The sequence below is a fragment of the Eriocheir sinensis genome, chromosome 26 (assembly GCF_024679095.1).
Source record: "Eriocheir sinensis breed Jianghai 21 chromosome 26, ASM2467909v1, whole genome shotgun sequence".
Taxonomy (NCBI): domain Eukaryota; kingdom Metazoa; phylum Arthropoda; class Malacostraca; order Decapoda; family Varunidae; genus Eriocheir; species Eriocheir sinensis.
In genome coordinates, this window is record NC_066534.1 from 15,483,832 (window position 1) to 15,504,482 (window position 20,651).

Below are 20,651 nucleotides of genomic sequence, written 5' to 3' on the forward strand. Positions count from 1 at the left end.
GGACTCTAGATTCTAGGATCAAAGATGAGCTCTGGGAGGGCAGCATGAGCCAATGCAAGATGGCGCCACTATAAACACTCGCCTGCGCCAGAACGGGCTGGGCCGACCATCAGGACCCACCGGAAAGAAGCCTTGGACCGACCATCAGGATCCACCGGGAAGAAGCCTACCGGCGCAATAGGCCGCAATGTAAAAAAAAAAAAAAAATGTTGAAAAAAAATCCCTTGTAATTCCCCAAAACTTTTCACTGAAACCCTAAAGTTCCAACCTTGGTAAGGAAATTTTCACCAAAAGTGGGAGCGATGCTGATGTGTACTTTCATGCATTATGTGTGTGTGTGTATATATATATATATATATATATATATATATATATATATATATTTATATATATATATATATATATATATATATATATATATATATATATATATATATATATATATATATATATATATATATATATATATATGCTGTAAATTTTACAAAACATTGTTTTCATTATGGGACTTCATCTCCATGTTTTGCATTTTCTTTTAACAGAAAAGGAAGCCGCTCAAGGGAAAAAAAAAAATGCTAACCACTGCCCCTATAAAACTAGTTTAGAAGAGTGGCCTTAGGATCTTATGCTTAGGATAATGTAGTGTTTATTCTGCAATGTCTTCAATAGGTTTATTAATTCTCTTTTGAATTTTACAAAACAGACTTGGAGAGAGCTGCCAGCCCTTGTGCTGTATCCACTCGTACAATTTTTTCATAAAAAAATATTCATCAAACTAAATACAAGTGTCAGGGTCGGCTTACCCATGCCGTGTGAGGGCACTGGACCAGTGGCACATAACCTACAGGTGTCAAGTAACACATTAAAGCAATGGCTACTTTTTGTTTTGTACACAACTTATGGTCTCAGGAAGTTGTGAAAGTGACCAAAGATAAAACACAATTGTCAACACCAATATTGTTCTCACAGACAAGGCAGACAGTGTGAATGGTGGTATACAATGTAGAGTTAGTGAGGCACGACGTACACAACAGAAGTGCTATTAATTGCCCTTGTGCTTCTGCCAGGTCACATGCAAGCACCCAAATAACATTTCCTTTAATCAGGGTGGCTGTAAATGTCTCAAAAAATAATTTAGTATATAAAGTAAGGTCTTCATACTATATATACATGTCTCATAACCACCAGCATATTACTTGTGATACAGATATAAATACAACTTCAAGAAGCAGAACAGAAAGTTTCATTTAGTCGGCGCAACATCTGTGGCCAGAGAGAGACAGAAGGGGAAGGAATTATAGGAAAAGGGAACAGATCCCAGGAGACGGGACACAACCCCCGATTAATACCTGGTACCCATTCACTGCTGGGTGGACAGGGGCGTAGGGTATCGGAAAAGCCGCCCAAATTTTTCCACTCCGCCCGGGAACCGAACCCAGGCTCTCTCGCTTGTGAGCCGAGTGTGCTAACCACTGCACCACGAAGCCCCAAGCAGAACAGAAATGGTCAAAGGAGAAAGCTGGCCCAGGCTTTACTATAATATTACACTTTCTTGGCCAGAGCCCCAAAATGGCTGTGACCACAGTCTCACATGATCACCAATGTTCATGAACAATTTACAGCTTTCATGACAAACTAAGATGAAACCAATAATCCAGTCCATCCATTTAATATTTAAGGCCAAATCCTAAAAGTGCAAACCAATGCATTGCTTCCCCATGCATTATCATGTTAAATTTATTTATTATCAGAAACCTTGTTTTAGGCATGGGCAAGGTGATGAGCCGAAGAAGAAAAACTGCCTGGTGAAATTACTCATATTATAATTTTTCATCTCTTGCATTATTAACCCTTACATCACCCTTAACCCAGTAGCTCCGATGGGCCAAATTTGTGCCATGATTTAAACCCCCCAAAACAAATGATGAATAAACTGATCACAAATGCTTCGATATATATTATGAAATGGTTTGTGTGAGGGGTGATTTTTTCTCATTTTTCTCGCTTGGGGGGACCATTAAGAAACATGATCCCCGCTGCTACCGGGTTAAGCACAACAGTGTCATGGGTCTTGAACAATTCCTCATAGCTTATCAGACTGAGCCAAGCAGTGGTTTTCACATTAAAAAAGTGATAACTTAAATAAATTCACTTGCCTCTCAGCTTTTTCTACTCCAGCCATTCAGTCATCCTCCTCTCTACATCCTCCACTTCTCACCATGCATGCAGAGTCCATCACATCTCCACCTCCATATATGCTATTCCTATTCATTTTACTTTACTTCATTGACAGATTTACTTCACCACTCTGTCCAATTATCATTATGACTGTATAGTACACATTTAACCCAGTAGCAGCGGGGATCATGTTTCTTAATGGTCCCTCTAAGCAAGAAAAATGAGAAAAAAATCATCACTCACACAAACCATTTCATAATATATATCAAAGCATTTGTGATCATTTTCAGTATTATCTATTTTTGGGGGGTTAAATCATGGCACAAATTTGGCCCGTCGATGCTACCGGGTTAAACATTGCCTTCTTGCCTTGCACAATATTTTCTATAACATTTCTTTTGTTCCTAGATTTTCAATTCGACATGACCCAGACATTTCTTACTATGTTCACTTCCACATTTCCAGCACATGCTATATAAGTGTTAATATTCCACATGATTAAAGACTTAGTGTCAATGTCCCTCATTGAAAATTCTTTGCTGCTGGCATGCTTGTCATTCAATCAATTCAGTTTCTTTTTACTACCTTATCCTTTGCCTCATCAGATTATGATCAATGACTCCCCTTGTACTAGGCAGCTGAAGATCATATAGCTCTGATAAGGTCACAGGAGAGTGCTACATCTCTCACACAGAAGCTACCGTTAGATAGGATCAAACTCAAAACTTCTTGGTTGAGTCGAGCAGTTTACACCACAGAGCCCCCCAGAACCCCTTGCCTCCTCAGAGTGGCTATCTCTTATCAAAATTAGAACCTATATCTATTTTATCTTATATTTAATTAAATCCTATACATATTTTATCTTATATTAAACTTAGAACCTATACGTATGTGTGTTCTATCTTTTATTAAAATGAAAACCTATGCATACTTTAACTGTCTGAGCTATTACAATGTATATCACAGAGGAAGATATTAAAACTAGATGACATATTGCAGCCTTTCAACATTTTTAGACACAATTGCTATTAGTTTTTGTAGCACCTGTAAGTCATATAAGGCTGACAGGCATTTTCCAGACATGTCATAATTGGTTTACAAAGTCATTTTACTGGGCAATGTTTTTGTATCCATCTTGGGGAACATCTCATCCACAGAATCAGCAATTTGTTTCATTTTACTTCTACTCCCATTTGTTTACATTCACTTCTGTCTTGTGCCTCTAGTTTCCTGTCTCAAGGTAAACATTTGTTCATAACACTATATGGTGAGTGGCCATCCCTTGAGTCTTCCATGTTTAAGTTATTTCAGTCTGTTCCTTTTTTATCCATCTGTTGTCCTCCCCCTTACATACATATAGGTATTCATCATTGCCATATCTGAAGTGTGTCTCCATCATGACTTCTACTTTCATTTGTTCTCTTGTCAATTTGCATTTTCTAATCAATTACGATGCATCCCAGCACTCCTCATTCTCCTTTTCTTTGGACACTTCTAAATTTCCTTCTAGAGACTTGTTCAATGTTTGTCTCTGACCCATGTGTCATGAGGGAATACATACACAATAAGGGCCTCTTGCTCAAAGCAAAATGGTAATAAAGATAAAAATTAGATGACTATTTCTTAATATGAGCATGAGCACTGAACATAAAGTTTAGTATTTTTATTTATCTTTAACCAAATTTTAAGATTTTCCCTGTTTAGATATTCTATCATCTGTTGCAATTCTCCACTAGACTAGCACGTACGCACGCACACACGTACACACACACACACACACACATATATATATTCGAAAACAGACCTACAGTTTTCATTGAATATATCTACGAGTGAAAAAGAGAGCCTTACACTTTTATAATCTTATGAAAAAAACTCCACTTCATATAATATCACATAATACCAAGTGCTAAACTGTCAGTCAGAGTCAGCTGCTAGGCTGCCTGACCCATTGCAGCTTCCTTAGAGCCTCAAGTAATGCCAGGACTACTGAGCCAAGCCACACACTGTTGTTTTCCATGTCATGTTTGGCTCAGTAAATGGTATTTAGTAATATGTATTGCTAATGTACTATTCAGCTTTTCTTTTTTTTTCTTTAATCTTTTATTAATTATTTAATTAATTAATTTATTTATTTTTTGCTTAGTAAGGGTGGAGCCTGTGGTCTACCCTTACTAAGAAAAAAAAAAGCTAAGTATATCAGCACTACACATTAATATATATGATTAATGACTTTTACATAACATGAAACAGTGTGTGGCTTGGCTTAGCAATCCTGCCATTACACTTATGTTATAGCATTGTCAGAAGGAAAGATCACCCAGATCATTGGGCAGCACCATTGCTCATTCACACATGCAGACACAAACCATCAATATAAATAAAACATAATCATCTATTCAGCTATACACTTATGTCTGAAATGAACCCAAGACAGCACAAGACCTTTCTTTTTTGTTCTTGTTACGGAAAGAACTTAAGAGAAAGCAAAAGTCTCATTCCAAACCTGGCAGTACCCACAGATCGATGATAAAGCACATTTGCTCATGTCGGGAGGGTACCTGCTGGCGATTACGAGTCCAACACGTGATCAGGCCGTGGTGAATTACACACACACACACACACACACACATATGAAGTCACTTGCTTCTTATAAGTGGCCAGCAATATGATCATCACCTACTACTCACAACAGTTGAGTGCTGATAAAATTATAATACTGGGTGCCTCAGTCAGTCTTCACTCAAACACTTCACTGGGCATCATAGTAGTAAACACAAATGACTCTGTAGTGAAAATAAAATCTAAGACACGTAGACGTATTTCAGTGTGATGTACATAAAAAATACAATTTAACTTTCAACAGATAAGAGAACATAAAACATCTGTCCTCCACTCCAATAAATCTTAGAATATTCTTTTGCAGGTGTTTGATGAAATACCGTAAAGAATGAGTGGAACAAATTTTTCCACTTTCTTTTTATTGAATATCCTTTTCTGAATCAGTTTGCAGATTTCCTCCAAGTAGTCTTTCTGATCTGGAAACCTGGCGGGGCAATTGTCAGTTAGTCTAACCAGATAAAAGGTTGATAGAATAAATAATAAATAAAAGGTATATCATATATAATCAAAATCCAAATCTCTTGATAAGCTTGGTTGCTGTAGATCAATGCCGTGCTATTTCTAGATTATTATGTTTAACCCCAAAAAGGTCACAGCACTGTAAGCATCTCAGGAGTTATACCCTCTCTAATTACCTAGAAAACTGAATTTTCAGTAAACATCAAATGACTCACATATTTTTTATGTCTGCAACACTCTCATTGAAGCTCTTAACACTGGAGTCTGTGTCCAGAGATGCAAGGGCCAGCAGTGTTTTCTTGTCCAGCTCAACCGCCCACACCTCCACGCTGGCATTGAGGTTAACACACTGCCAACGACTCAGTGCAGTGTTTACATCACGAGTGATCTGGAAATAGGCTGAGTTTCATGTACACTGCCTAAATACCTAAAACACAACAGGTACAAGGAAAATCAAAAAAGAAAAGGGATAGATTTAGTTTAGCTGCTAAACTAAATACTGAAAAAAAAAGATGATTGAAAGACATCAAGAAATATAGTTTTCCCAATATGCATTGAACAGTGGATCAGCCAAAAGGTTGCATGTGTTTCATACTAACTATAATCAATTGAGGCTCAAAGAAGGAACACTACAAGTGTAGCTCATTTCTAATACAGTGGGGCCGGCCATTGTCCATTATATGCTTTGAAAGTTTGAATGTACTCCACTGAATAAAGAGGCTGGGATAAGTAAAATCCTCTATAGAAAAAGAAGAGATAAAGCTACACTGTTTACTCACCTGTGAGTCCAACTTGGGCGCATCTTTGATCTTGGACTGTTTCCTGGTGATGTACTGGATGGCCAGGGCTGGAGACTCTTCCGTGCTGCTGACACCTGAAATGTGTCACCAGTCATAATTACTAACAATCTAAATAAAGCAGTTCAGTTCCACTTCATAGCCACACCTTAATACAGAAGTCTATCATTGTCACATGTTATGGACACTCCTCTGAAGTTTCTCTTCCACGACAATGCTTCTGCCCTGCCTCATTAACCCTTTAGAGTAGTATCAACAAAAATAGTTTACTGTGATTATTTAAGACATCATGCAATTGCCATAAGCCCAAGCTACAGGTCCATTGTTATATTCACACCTCCAATAAACATGTTAAGCATCAACAAACAACTTTCAAAATTTAGTTCAAGCTTATCACTATATTTTTTTGCCAAGGCCATTTATAGGTCATTCACTTTCTCTCCATAAATTCACTTTCAGAGCTAATAAAATATGAAGGCTCTGTATGGCAAAGGTGGTGCTAATTTGTATCTGTACCTGGACATTTGCTGTCACATCTTGAATAATTATTGGGAGCAGATATTTCATTTACTCCCAGATTTTTAAGAACAAATTCAACAACTTTCTCAAGAGGAATCTTCCTCTCAAGAGTGCGACTCGTGGGGTCATTGCAGATCCTAACGTCTGCCTTGTCAGAGCTCGTCAGCATCACAACATTGGAAACACAAAGATCTTCCATCACTGACTCTGCTTCCTTCTGTGTCTGGAAATTGTTAGTAAAATCATTTTAAGTTCAATGTGCAAGTAAATAAATCATCCAGGAACATGTTTAAATGACTAAATCTACTACACATTAGAGGTAAACATTTATGAGTACTGTCTTTATAACTGCAAAACAAATAAAATCTTATCATGTTATATTGTTGAGACATGCACTGGAAAAACATAACTAATTGGACCTGTTCTGAAGACAAATGACTCCTAAGTATTGATCAATCTGATTACAATTGTGTCTTTTCATATTAACCTACTTGTTATCCTTATTTTTCATCAAACTTCCTATTAAGCTACTTACTAGACAATGGCAATGGTCCACATTAATTTTTGCTGCTCTAAAATTATTGAAAAGATTGATGCGGTCCTTTAGCTGCTTCTGTCCTATGGCACACACCAGAACTGCGAGTGCACCAGACCCACAGCCCAAGCCTGAAACAAAGTGACATGTGCAACTGGTAACATGAATAGAAAATGGGTTACTGCTCATAATTTAAGATAACTATCACACACTGAATAAAGAGATTGGTATTGTATCTCATGAGGCATCACAGTGAAGTTTATTAATCATAGGGCAGTATCCAGGGGAGAGGCATTAATAGTTTATTAATTCTATCAGATTTGTCCAATAGTAGTCCAGTAGAGCACGGCATAATCATAATTAAACTTGTATAACAATTGATGATGGTCTTTTAAAGAAGAAATTTCAAATGTGAATATATCCTGTTTATGGATGTATGCACTTGTGTAAGATGATTTGGTCTTCCTATCTGAAAAGTTAATCCCTCATCTTCAGGCCATAACATACTATAACATGTAATGGTTTTCATGTTCCTTGAGTCTGTGAAAGTCTAATTTTCTTTAACACACACAAAAAAAGTGACAAAAATGATAAAAAATGAAGTTTCAGCAGCTTTCTTTCTCTTTTTTTTTTCCAAACAAAGGATGATCAACAAAGGAAGTCAACACTTACCACTCACGACCTGAGACACTTCCCCTCGGCCGGCAGCCACCAGGTCCTTCACGTCCTCGATGCAACCGACAAACTTCTCCAGGAACAAGCTCACTCCCACTGCAGCAGGCAGGTCTCCAGTCTTTTTTGCAAAAACCAACTTGCTCCTGATTTCGGGTGCAATATATTGTCATCATAGTGTACTGCATTGGTAAAGTTATGATAGAATACCAGCAAATATCTTATTTCACATGTCATCATCTTTCCAGCATGTTACACACACACACAGGAACTCAGATGGCAGCATGTAAGGTACTGAGAGGCATCATGTCACTCCAAAGAAACCAGCAATTAAAGTGCATATAATGTCTGAGACCACGTGCCCTTTCTGTGCGAAGTATTCAATTCATGAATTATTGCATTGCCATACAACTAACCTGTGTTGATGAATCAGGTGTTCATAGGAGCCTCCTTGTGCAAGGAGATCTTGAGTTACTTTCCTTTTCCTGTTTACATCCATCAAGAACTGCCACATGACTCCACAGTACACACTAGCGTCTGCTATCATGAGTGGACGGAGGCGGATCTCAAACTTGAAAATAAAATAAAATTTCAAAAAACATGCATAAAACTTTTACCCATTATAATATATTTGCCTAAAATATGTACTGATCAGACATTTACAACAATTTACATAAACATATATGTGCATGACTGTGTTCTCATTTACATTTATTTTATCTGTTTACAAAGTGAGATGGACTCCAACATCTTTCTTATGGAAACTTATCCACACATCTGAAACGAAACAAACAAAAAAAATCACCTTGACCCCCATGGTGACAGAGGTTTCCTTGATCTCCGTGAGGTCTGCCAACACCATCTTAAGGCTGCCCATTATGCCCTTGCGCCGTGAACTCAGCCCTTTGTTCTGCAAAGTGTTTACAACATCCTCCAGGGGACCATCCATGTAAAGGAAGCCTTTTAGTGTTTCTGTCGAGGACTTAGACACTCCAAGTGTAAACAGGAAGTCAATGAGTGTGTCCAACACCATTCTTGTTGTGTTCCATTCCTGCAAGGAGAGAAAGTCAAAATATTAAGTTACAGAAGGTAACTCAATGTTAAAAACTATAAATTAAGTTACTTTTCTCCCCTATTAATATAGTGGTAATAACATGATTCCCTTTGCCTCTAAGACTTCCCTCCCTTTCAATCTATTTCCACTAACCTGATAAGGCTGGGAAGGACCACTCACAACTGACAAAGTCAAATTAGCAAACACACATGATATAGCATCACAAGAAAGTGTGATGCCTCTGCCAGGAATGGTAATATGACGCTATTGATTGCATAACATGAAAATTTGGTCATGCTCAGTAATCAAGTTCATGACAGTAAAATAGCATCATTATAAAAAATCAGAATACTGTTTCTTGAACGAGGCAAATGTACATGGAGGGGATAGAGTCTATGAACATTGCACACTTTAACAAATGAGGGAAGACTGACTTTGAAAACAATCTAGAATGCACATTTTCACACCATTCAAAAAGCCTGCCATTTAAAACTGTAAAAGCAAAGGCGATTCCAGTCTTACCTTTAAAAGAGATAAAACTTGAGGATGTAACTGTTCATCTATCCCGCAGTACATCAGTATGACGTGAACCAAATCCATGTGTCCCAGACGAATGTAAACATCTTGGCTTCTTCTCTGAATAACTTGCTGAATTACATCTTGGGCAGCAAGAAGAACCCTTGCTGAAGACTCTGATGACTCTCTCTTTGAGGAAACAACATCAAATGCACACTCAAAGGACTCCTTAGGGTGGATCCCCGACACCTTGTATGCTCGCTGCACTCGATCAATACAGTACCTTCTGAGAGACATTACGTCATTCCGTGCGACAAAGCGAGCGAAAGGGTACCGCAGATCATACTGAGCTGAGACCAGTTCCCCTCTACTTGCCATGAGAGTGACTAGATTATCTTTATCTGTATAAAATGAACCTTTGGGAACATAAAAAGAGTTAGGGACCCATATTGCTCTGTGAGCCTTAAATATTGCAGTTATCAGTGAGTGTAAGTAGTCAGTTTTCCAATACTGCCAGTAATCTGAGGAACACTCATGTCTCACTTCGAATGTTGCCTCCAGTTCTGGCTGAGCCGAGGGCTTAAACACAAGATTGAGAATTTCCTGGTAATCCGAAGATCTGACATTTTGTAATCTAGCTTCCAGAGTAGCAACAAACTTCTGTTCTTCTGCAGTTGGAGGAGGCAAAAGAGGAGACTTGAGAATATCTGTTGTGGAGGGCCTTGCTTGAGGATCTTGTTGGAGGAGCAAGTGTATCAGTTCACAGTGTGATGTGGTTTTCTGCTTTGGAAAATCTTTGGGCAGAATAATCTCCGGCTTTCTTAGATCTGAAAGAACCTTAACTCTTTCCATGCCAGTTGTTAGTGGAGGATATCCCATTTCAAAAAAGATGATCCCTAAGCTGTATATATCAACCTTATTGGTGTATGATACTTTTCCAGTTGCTTTAGTTATTTCTGGTGCAATGTAGAGAGTAGTGCCAACTTGACCTGTTAAAAAGGTATCTTTGCTCTCCTCCACATCCGATTTGGATATTATGCCAACTGTTGTTTTTGCTTTGATTGCTGCCGTTGCAAGCCCAAAGTCACCTATCTTAACATGGTCACTGGAGTCGAGGAAAACGTTGCCTGGCTTCAGGTCCCGGTGAATCAGGCCCTGAGAGTGTATGTAGTCAAGCCCGTTCACCATCTCTCTAAATAACCTCCACCTCTGGTCATCATCCAGATACAGACCGTTATCAATAGCTTGCCTGTTAAGAAAAAAGAGAAAAAAAATCAACTCAGTTAATGAGCTAAGAAAAAGCAAACTGTGTAGAGAACATGCCCAAGTCTATCTAAAGAAATATTAGGAGAATATTATAAGTATTTCATGAAGCCAATTGAGGGTTCTTCTTGTTGCAAGAAAACTTATTTGAGTACATGAACATTACCTTAATGTGCTTTTCTCACACAGCTGCATTTGAATGTAAAGAAACTTGAGTTTCTTTACCCTGGGGCCCTGTGAAGCGGCCTTGCTGCCATCCACCGAGTCCGGCTTCAGGCCAGACTGTGCCAGTTCGTCCTTGGAGGCGAGGGACTCCACATGATCCGACTCTTCAACTTCTTCAAATGTTGGCCTGAGGGAAGGACTCATTACTGTCATCTCCATCATCAGTGCAGTGATTATTTTCTGTATCAGCCCGTGGGGGAGGTCAAGGCTCAACTAATGAGAAAGTGACTTCATCCAGAGGGAGACAAATCACCAAGTAGAATGAGCTGCATCACCATCCACCCAACACTCAGCATGTACTGCTGCACCAGACTTTAGCACTGGTTATGTCCACTGATGGCACACAGTAGGGGCTGTCATATGATGTTCCCTAACACATCAAAGGCTTGGGGTCAAAATGGTTGCTTCCAAGTTAAAATATCAATGAAAAACTAGAAAAGTGCAGTGCCATTCAATCTAACTTCTTTTTTGTCTTTTTATTCATCTCCCTTTTACAAATATTTTTCAATTCCTAAAATCTAAACAATATTTATACATGTTCATTTTTAAATAAATACTGTTTGGATACCAGGTCTAAACAACAATGCTTTGGATGTGTGTATGATCCAAACACTAACACATTGGATAAACACCAGTCAGCCATTCCCATATTCACTTTCCTACATGCACCATCTGAAATGTGGAAGACAAGGTAAGAACTAAAGGATCATTTACCTTAAGCTTTCCATTAACCAGTCATCATCATCATCTTCATCACTCTCTTCATCAAAGTCAGGGGAGAGCAGCTCAGCTTGGTGGTCGCAGAACAAAATGCTACTCTCAGAATTCTCAGTCATCTCCGAGGCAAGGGTTGGGGATGTCTCGCCTTCAAAGAGAAAATGGATTCACATGAACATTTGAAGAACTTGGGAAATGTGGCAACTTTTTTTTTTTACATGCCACTATTTCAAAACCTCAACACCTTCTCTTTTACACTGACGATGGGATTTATAGAGTGACTTCTATTCTGAGAAACTAAACTTTGAAAATGAGACTTATCTACCTCTCAATCTTCCTACTCTTAATGTTTAGTCCTTTGAACTCCCTCTGGGCAGAAGAGTTATGGAAGTGGAATATCCATTTGCTCCTGTCCATGTGCTCCATCCTTGCATATTTCGGTTCTCTCCTTCTATCCTTCTTTTCCCACAAGCACTTTAACTTAAAACATATAACCAAAAATGAAACCAAAAATCTAAAACATGTAACTCTATATTATATGAGTCTATAAGTACACTCAGACTCCATGAAAAGTAGCGTTTTGATTGGAAATGATACATAATAATAAAAGTAATCTAAAACGACTGGTACCCTTTCCCATACATATCTCCCGATGATGGTACTTAACCCCTTGACTGCAGATTTCCTACAAGAAGACATCACCAAGCTACAGGAATGGAACAAAAAGTGGCTGCTACAATTCAATGAAGAAAAATGTAATGTCGTGCACCTCTGGAGGGGAAATCCAGCATACCAATACCACATGGGAAACACTCCACTATCCACCACAGAGGCAGAGAAAGACCTGGGAGTATAAGATGCTAACAGGCTACCAGTGAAGGTGAAATCTGTGCCAATCGCAGCGGACGGGTTAACAACTTGTAAGGTATCGGCTATTCATTGACCAGCGATCCATGTTCCTACCACATTTCTCTGACACACCCTCCGAGAAAGGCAGCCACAATGTACAAGTCTCACACTTCATAGATCCTACTTTCATCTCTCCATCCCTCTATAACTCCAAAGCCTCGGCAAGAAAAATAAACATACATTTTTTACCATCTATGCAATCCAGCATCACACAATCTCTCACTTCTCTCTTGCCTTTTTCACACACAGAACAGTGTTTTCCGCTTATATTACATCTGAATCACACAACAATATATTTTCCCGACTCTATATCAGCCTATTTTACATGCCCAACTGCCTAAAAATGCCTTACTTCACTTATCCAAACACTCCATGCTTCATACTTTTACCTTACTTAGACAAACACTGTCATTCTTAACCCGGTAGCAGCGGGGATCATGTTTTTTAATGGTCCCTCTAAGTGAGAAAAATGAGTAAAAATCACCCCCCACACAAACCATTTCATAATATATATCAAAGTATTTGTGATCATATTATGTATCATCTATTTTGGGGGGTTTATATCATGGCACAAATTTGGCCCATTGCTGCTACACGGTAAAACCACAAATTTGGCCCGTCGCTGCTACCAGGTTAAATTTGTCTTTTATCTTGTGAATGGTGTCAGAGGAATTTGATACATTTTGTAAGTATAAATTTACATTGTTTATAGTCCATGCCATCTATCTCCTGAGTTCCCCAAGAGTTATCTAAGTGACTCACCAGTTTCCTAGTCCTCTTACACTGTTATTGTAACTCACAAGTGGTTTCACCCCCAAAACTTTCCTCTTGCATCTTTGAACTTGAGCTTACTAACCAGTTTTGGCATCACTTGTGTCTTTGGAGAATTCATCAGTGAACTGGATGGACGAAGTTGAGATGTTTATATCAACTGACATGGATGAATCTGTGGCATCATCATCTTGCACTTCTTCTATGTCCTGTGCGTGAAAGTAAAAAATATTTAATGCTTACTATAAAACCTCTTATTCATAATTTACCAGTTCATATACAAAAAGGAAGCTAAGCACAACATAAGACAGCCTTCAGAAGTCAAGAAAAAAATATACTTTGTTTCTTGAAATTCTACCTGTCAGTATACATTTTCAAGTTTGAAAAGAAATTTCTTACTTGTTCAAACTCATCAATCCAAGACGTGTAATATCGGACGACATTCTCATGGTTGAGGGACGACAGAAGCTTTACTTCACGGATGATCTTTCTCCTCACCACTTCACTCTGCTGGTCCAACTGAATCCTTTTTAAGGCATAGATTCTGTCATCCACCTTATTACGAACCTGTGAAGAGGTGTGGCATCGATCTTTTACCTTCTATTTAAGTCTAGGTACATTTTGCAAAACCACCATATACAGGCTTCAATCAGTCACTATTGCTAAAGGATTGCCAGCAATTTTCATTTATTTCTCATACCTTAAAAACATGGCCAAATCCCCCTTGACCCAGTGACTCCAGGATGGCATACTCCTGGTCTAGCCGGGAGTGTCCTCGCAGATTGGAGGGAAAGTGCAGCAAGACATCCGATGAGGACTCAACTTCTGCCTCTGAGGAACCCTTTTCATCCTTATCATTGGCTTCAGGAGCAGCTGGGGAAAGCTGGAAATGGGAAAACTAAATATATTTTAGCTGCAAAAATCCTTGTTTTACCTTGCCATGATTACATGACAGAGGTAGTGAGTGGAAGATAGAACAGAGCCCTGCAGAACACCACTGTTGCTAGGGTAGGGCAGTGACCATCTACCACAGCAGAAATAGGTAGACCTGAAAGAAAACTGGAGTTGAAAGTACAAGAGAGGGATAGAATCCATAGGAGTGTAGTTTAGAAAGCAAAGATTTGTGCCAGACTCTGACAAAATCTTTCAAGATGTCTAACAGTCTAAGGCAGCAGCAAAAAGTTCAGTGAAACAACTAATAACAACTGACCAGGAATCAGTTTGGAAGTCAAAAAAATCATCTATGGAATGCCATTTGTGAAACCTGTACTAATAATCATAAAGAAAGTTGGAAGATGATGGGCTTAAGAAGTATCCTGTTACAGATTGTTTCAAAAGTTTTAGATAGAGGAGAAAGTAAAGCTATGGGATGATAGTAGCAGCAGGCATCTGGCATAATCTTTTTGGGTCACCCTAAACCCCAAAATACTGACTTTTTCCTCATCCTTCCCATTTACATGAAGCAAGAGTTCTTCCTTTTCACAACTATAAACCATTGATTCTACTTTCCTCTTCCTCCCACATCTCAATGGTTTTATCATTTTAGAACACTACCGTTCACAACTTACTTTACTGCCGGGATTCTTGTTTTCATCCACCTTTTCACCTCCAGTGTTACTAATAAAGCTATGTGACAAGAGGCTTTCTGCAGTCCACCTCTCCTGCTCATTGACCTCCAAGCATCGCTGAAGAAAGTCTCGAAGATCACCACTCACAGAGGATGGTATGTTTGGCACAATCTGAAAAATTCATTACAACACAATTCCAATTACTGTTAGATCACAATAAGATAAGATAAGATAACTTTATTCTCACACTGAATACAAAATACAACATGAAATTTGTTTTGGCATTGAGCTCATCCATTCGCTAAAAATACAACACCAGTGATGTCACAGAAGGCATACAAAACTTTAATGATCCAAAGCAATAAGTGTACCTGCTGGACTCTTTCCCCAAGAATGAGGGAGAGGACGATGAAGCCAAGGCGATACACATCCCCCTTCTTCCCTCCACGTCCAAGGGAGAGAGGGTATGCAGACGGCACATCAACTTCATGAAACTCCGACACTACTTCAACTATCCTTCTCTCAATACCATAGTCAGCTACTCGGACTTTCTGGCTTTTTATATCCAAAAATATACAGGAGTCTCTAAGGTCCCTATGCACAACATTATTCTGGTGCATGTAATTTAAAGCCTGTAAAGTTCCCTCTGTGATGTGCCTGATGGCCGGTGTGTGGTTCAGGGGAATCTTACAGTCAATGAAGTACTTGACAGGAAGGCCTTGCACATACTCTTGTAGTAGGTACACCTGCATTCCTTCATTATGGCGATTGTTAACCTTGATTCCCAGATAATGGATCAGATGGTCATGAGACAATCTTAATAATGAAGTCATTTCTTTTTCTAAAGCACAAAATTTTGCCACTAATTCTTCAAACTGACTCTCTTGACCAAATTTGACACGACTTCCTTTCCTTCCGCTTCTTTTCTGTCTGATGGTCCACTCGTACATGACACACTTTTCCAGCGAGTTTTTCTCTTGTGCCTCCAGGACGCAGCAGCCCTGGGTCACGCGGGTCCCCATGCACCCCACCAGGACCACCACCCGCTCCTGCTTCCCCGTAACATGAAAGTGTACCACTTGGTCTCCTGAGCCACTTTCACTGCTGCATTCGGATAGTGAACGATCCTTCATTCTGTTGGGAAAACACATTCATGCAGAGCTTATTTGTATATTGCTAAATATTGAAAAAACTCAACATCTATCCTTCCGGTCATGCAAAAATGTTTCCATAATTTTTCACAAATCACCCTTTACCTTTATCTTTTCCAGGCTTCAACTTCTAACATTACATAGCAGAAAGTAAAAGTATGAACTGTGTCGAGATGGTAACATAAATCTTAAGCAGCTGCTACATACCGTCTGGAAGTTGGAGATTCCGACAAGTCCATGGACTGCTGTCGGTCGCTCCCTTTATCAACTACGAAGAAAGGTTGGAATTTGCGTCCTCGTCTTTGCCTTTCTTCCTCCTTGAGCTCCTCCTTTTTTCTGTGAAAATAATATTTTAATTTGTACTCATCAACAGGTAAAACATGAGTATGTCTGAAAATGGAACTGCTTATTATTTTTCAATCAAGGAAGTTCAAGTACTGAGACTTGTAGCCTATGCTTTAGGTGCATACCTCTACGCCAGTAGTCACCCATCCTTCACTGAGTTCTACTTGAACTAACAGATTTTCCACTGTATTAGATAACCTTTTTTCTGCAAAAATGGTCTCAGAGCCTCCTGTTGTGGTGCGTGACCTGCCTGATGGGCAAGCCTCCCATAACTCACTCTGCGAGGGGGTACCTCTTTGCTGACTGGTTAAGGAGTGGCTTTCCCATCTTGCTGGTCACAGGTTTGATCCCCGGTGCCGGTAAAACCATTTCCTTGTTTGGATTAATTTCTCGTGTGTTTCGTTACACGCAGAGATCATGTGGAGATATAGTGAAGGAAATTTGGGTAATACATTGTGTCCTAAAAATATTGTAATACATTTTGGCCTCCCTAGGCATACCACACCTACGACAAATACAAGGAATTGATGTGATCACTCTTCACATTTAACAATCAAGAAAACAATTTTACACTAAAAAGAACATAATAAACATCATTAACCTTGCAACCTCCTCCTGCATGGTGTTGCGATGTGCCTCTTCTCGTATTTCTCGCAGCCTCTGAATTTCTTCCTCAGCTCTTTGATCAGCCTTTCTCCTGGACTCTTGCTCTGCCACCATCTCATCATAAATGCTATCACTGTAAGGTCTTGCATGCTCACTCAAGTAATTCTGAAACATTCATTATATATATAAAAAGATATTGAACTGCAATGGAGAAGATTTACAATGGCTATGTTGTATGGAACATTAATTTTAAGGACTAAATTCTAGTATAAACAGAAGAAAGGCTGCAGAATACATATGGGAGAGATTTAATGGTTGGTGATTATTGCAAAATTTAAGTGCAAGAATTAAATGTATGAGGAGTGAATAGGCTCACAAATAGGCTTGTGGATGAGTGGAACAAATTAAAAAGATTGTGGAGTTGATACAAATAAGACTGAAAGTTGTAAATGGAGGTTAGATGGATTTATGGATGGGAAGTGTCGTGCCCCCGGCCGTATGTTCCCCGTTAGTTAGTTATTGGGAAAGTTAGCGAATGACCTGCTTTCGGAAGTTACCGTGTATCAGCCAACTGGCCTCCTATGGTGCCTATCCCTGAGTAAAACTGGAGACTAATAACCTTGCCACCCCCTAAATGGGAGCTCTGGGAATCTGCTATAGACGTATATTATATAAAAAAATAAAACACATGATGCAAAGACAGTAAAGATATAACTAAAGATTCTCATGCTATGAAACAGAACTGCTACAAACAAGCACTTGCATTCCTTTTATGTCTGTACCTGAGCTTGTTGACAGAGCTCCAACATCACGACCGTTCCACTTTGTGCAAACTCCTGTGCTTTTTTCTGCATCTGATTGTACAACTCTAGCCCTTCCTTATCAGAAAGGCCACTATAGGATTCAATTCTAACTGTAGCTGGTCTGAAAAGATAAAACAAATATTACAAATAGTTTTGTAAATAAGTGTTAAAGTTGTTGCTTTCATCTAAAAAATAAGCCATAAACATTTACCATACATTTTTTAAAAGTTAAATGGCTTACAGTAATCACGCAGAACTTTATAAAACTATGAAAAACAACAGCAAACTGCAATATATTCAAATTAATGAATCTATTTGATACTGAATTATTATGTTATACACCATACATGATAATGGGGACTAAATCAATAAAACGTTACGGCTAGTTCATTTTGTATTATAGTACTTTACTCACAAAATGTTTCACTAGCTGCTGACTATTTGTTACTGTATCTTTCGTGCAATCTTGTAATGAAATGAACTGCACTGCAACTGCAAATCTTCTGCATAAGTGTCCATCTCAGCTGGCCAATGGCAGACCCCAATACATATACACATTACACAGGTGTCTACTCATACGTTCCTAATATCTGCATTCAGTGTATCATTGGAAACAGGGAGGCAATCAATGATACAACAGCATGAGGTTTGGAGATGGATCTATCCCAGATTCATACATGAACAGATGAACAGCTTAGAAAAAAAGGGGGTGTACCCACGTATATCTAACGGGCCCAGTTTGAAATAAAGGTACTACCTACTTTGGAAAAAAAAATGTCCTAAAACTGCAGACAGTAATTACCGTGTGTCACAAGCTACCCAGTGTTGTGTGTATTTCTCCCAAGGTCTCAGGTTATTGCAAAGCATATAATGGGTGAATATAAGATGGTGCTTAATGAATAAATACCTGTCTCAAATTAATCTTCATTTATAGAAGAATTTAAAAAAAATTATTAGATAACTGTAGTCAAACTACATTACCTCACATCATCAGTTAAGAATGTGGTATGTATGTTGTTAAATGAAGGACAGACACACTTACTCATTAGGGTACCCAGCAGTGGTAGTTATTCTCAGGACAACTTTAACATGGGCATGCAGTGTTCCCCCTTGTGAGTGGTGCGGCCCCAGAGTAATCTGCACATCAGGGGGCCGCGCCACCTTCCACACATCTTGATCCCGCAGGTCACAAAACTCTTCACAATATGCACTCTGGTAAGAAATTATTTTACTAATGGTATGTCTGTAAGCAACATATATACATATATAACAAAAACTATTAAATAAAACAAACTACAAAAGCTTCACATCTTGCGAATTACATTTTGAGAACATTTTCTTAGCAAGCTGTGAGTGTGCAATGGATTGAAAACAATGTAGGTACTGATTGCTATGGTGAGACAAGCCACTGACCCTCATGATCTCCACCTCGCCCTCCACCACCTCCAGGACAGAGTCTTCCATCCTGGCCTTCCTCAGCTACCTCGATGACTCCTTCTCTCTATCATTTTTACACTCCCTGCAGAGGTCCTCGTCCTCCATCAAAAGGTCTCACCAAGCAGTCACTTCTGCATCTAAAAAGAATGGGTTTTTTTTTTTCATTTTGGGATATTAAAGAAATTTTGTTTGAATTCTAAAACCATATAAATCAGTTATATACTACAAACTACATTCTTAGTAATATATTCAAGAACATGTAAATAAAAATCTATGCTATATATAATCTGCTGAACATCTGTTTAAATACTACTATATTAAGATGTATAACTCTTATTATTTAAAGTTTTCAATGCCTTTCTTAACCTGAATTTTGCGTGGTCAGCACTGTCAAAGATGAGGAGCTCCCTTGTGAGTGGTAGCTTCCTTGCCTCTTGAGCTATCAGTAGGTGAGCAATGCCTTGGTAGGTAGTGATCTATTTTATCAACTGCTCAGTAAATAGGTACACAATTTTGTCACGATTACCGAGGTACTCAGCAAACGACTAGGCATGACATTAATCACCAAGGTGCTCAGAAATACCACATAACATTGCCTTATGTACCAAGAAGCTTAGTTGAAATAAAGTACATGGCATGTCCTTAATTACCAAGGCACTCAGTAAACAACTACACACTGTCTTAGGCTAATTACCAAGGTGCTCTCTGAACACCTAAACAACACTGCCTTTACTATGCAAGTGCTTCAGCAAATTGCATCACCCTTTCACGAGAGGCTGACATTCCGCCACTAAGGATAATTTCATAATGGTAAGATATCGCCGCCAAAAAATCGACCAACCACCGTAAACTAATGACCTGCAGCGGCTAATGAATCAGGTGTCACCCAGAAACGACTTATTCACGGCGGGGGCGGCTGTGGTTATGGGTGGACAACGCGTTATATTAAAATTGAGCACACACAGTAATGTCAGCCAGGTACGGGACTAGGCTGGGTGTGGTGCCGGAGTGACGCCTAAATAGATGGGGAGGGAGAGGAAAAGAAATAAAGGTGCAGGAGCCTCACCAGCACGGGTCTGCGTGGCGGCGACTGTAAACAAACACAAACACGTCTTGTCGATCTTGATCTTGATGTCACAGGCGACTCAGGATTTCTCCCAAGTCAGGTCTTTATAACGGCAGCTCCTGTGAAAAGAAAACAAACATGCAGAATAGACAGTATTCGACGTAAATGGGACAAAATACTATTCCCTACATCTTGCTGCTCACATTTCTTCCAAAAAACTCTTTAACTGCCTCAATCATTCGTCAATTCAATCTTCATCTTGACCTTGATGTCACAGATGGCTTGGGATTTCTCCCCAGCCCAAACCTGATTGATTGATTGATAGTTTATTGTTGCAGGTTTGTGTCGGCAGCTCCTGTGAAAGCAAACAAAACATGCGGAATGTCTATGTTCTTCTCGGGGAAAGATATCATTCCCTACATCTTGCACGCCACATGC

At 39.1% G+C, this 20,651-nt stretch overlaps 1 protein-coding gene across 3 annotated transcripts; it reads right to left on the bottom strand.

Annotated features, from left to right (window-relative positions):
* Positions 1-656: 656 nt before the first annotated feature.
* LOC127003813 (eIF-2-alpha kinase GCN2-like) lies at positions 657-20,351 on the bottom strand. 3 transcript variants are annotated; one of them, XM_050870864.1, is made up of 22 exons: positions 20,214-20,351; positions 19,124-19,284; positions 18,753-18,922; positions 17,690-17,831; positions 16,903-17,072; positions 16,164-16,292; positions 15,177-15,939; positions 14,806-14,976; positions 13,938-14,120; positions 13,637-13,804; positions 13,323-13,446; positions 11,555-11,705; positions 10,782-10,967; positions 9,359-10,601; positions 8,588-8,833; positions 8,199-8,353; positions 7,783-7,928; positions 7,111-7,241; positions 6,573-6,798; positions 6,039-6,133; positions 5,475-5,647; positions 657-5,224 (listed from the first exon to the last, which is right to left on the bottom strand). In XM_050870864.1, exons 2-22 carry the CDS (start codon positions 19,172-19,174, stop codon positions 5,086-5,088), a joined length of 4,962 nt encoding a protein of 1,653 aa, XP_050726821.1. In that variant the 5' UTR covers positions 19,175-19,284; positions 20,214-20,351; the 3' UTR covers positions 657-5,085. The 3 variants fall into 3 exon arrangements, with proteins under 3 accessions (XP_050726821.1, XP_050726820.1, XP_050726822.1); XM_050870863.1 differs by having other exon boundaries at positions 13,938-14,135; XM_050870865.1 differs by lacking the exons at positions 657-5,224; positions 6,573-6,798 and having other exon boundaries at positions 5,483-5,647; positions 13,938-14,135.
* Between the last annotated feature and the right edge of the window lie 300 nt (positions 20,352-20,651).

Bases quoted from the DNA above. Each gene is read 5' to 3' on its own strand.
- LOC127003813 (XM_050870863.1), bottom strand. From the start codon at position 19,174: ATGGAAGACTCTGTCCTGGAGGTGGTGGAGGGCGAGGTGGAGATCATG. The intron at 5,648-6,038 runs GTGAGTAAACAG...GCCTATTTCCAG, and splicing joins CGCCCAAGTTGGACTCACAG to ATCACTCGTGATGTAAACAC. The intron at 5,225-5,474 runs GTGAGTCATTTG...TTGCCCCGCCAG, and splicing joins GTTGCAGACATAAAAAATAT to GTTTCCAGATCAGAAAGACT.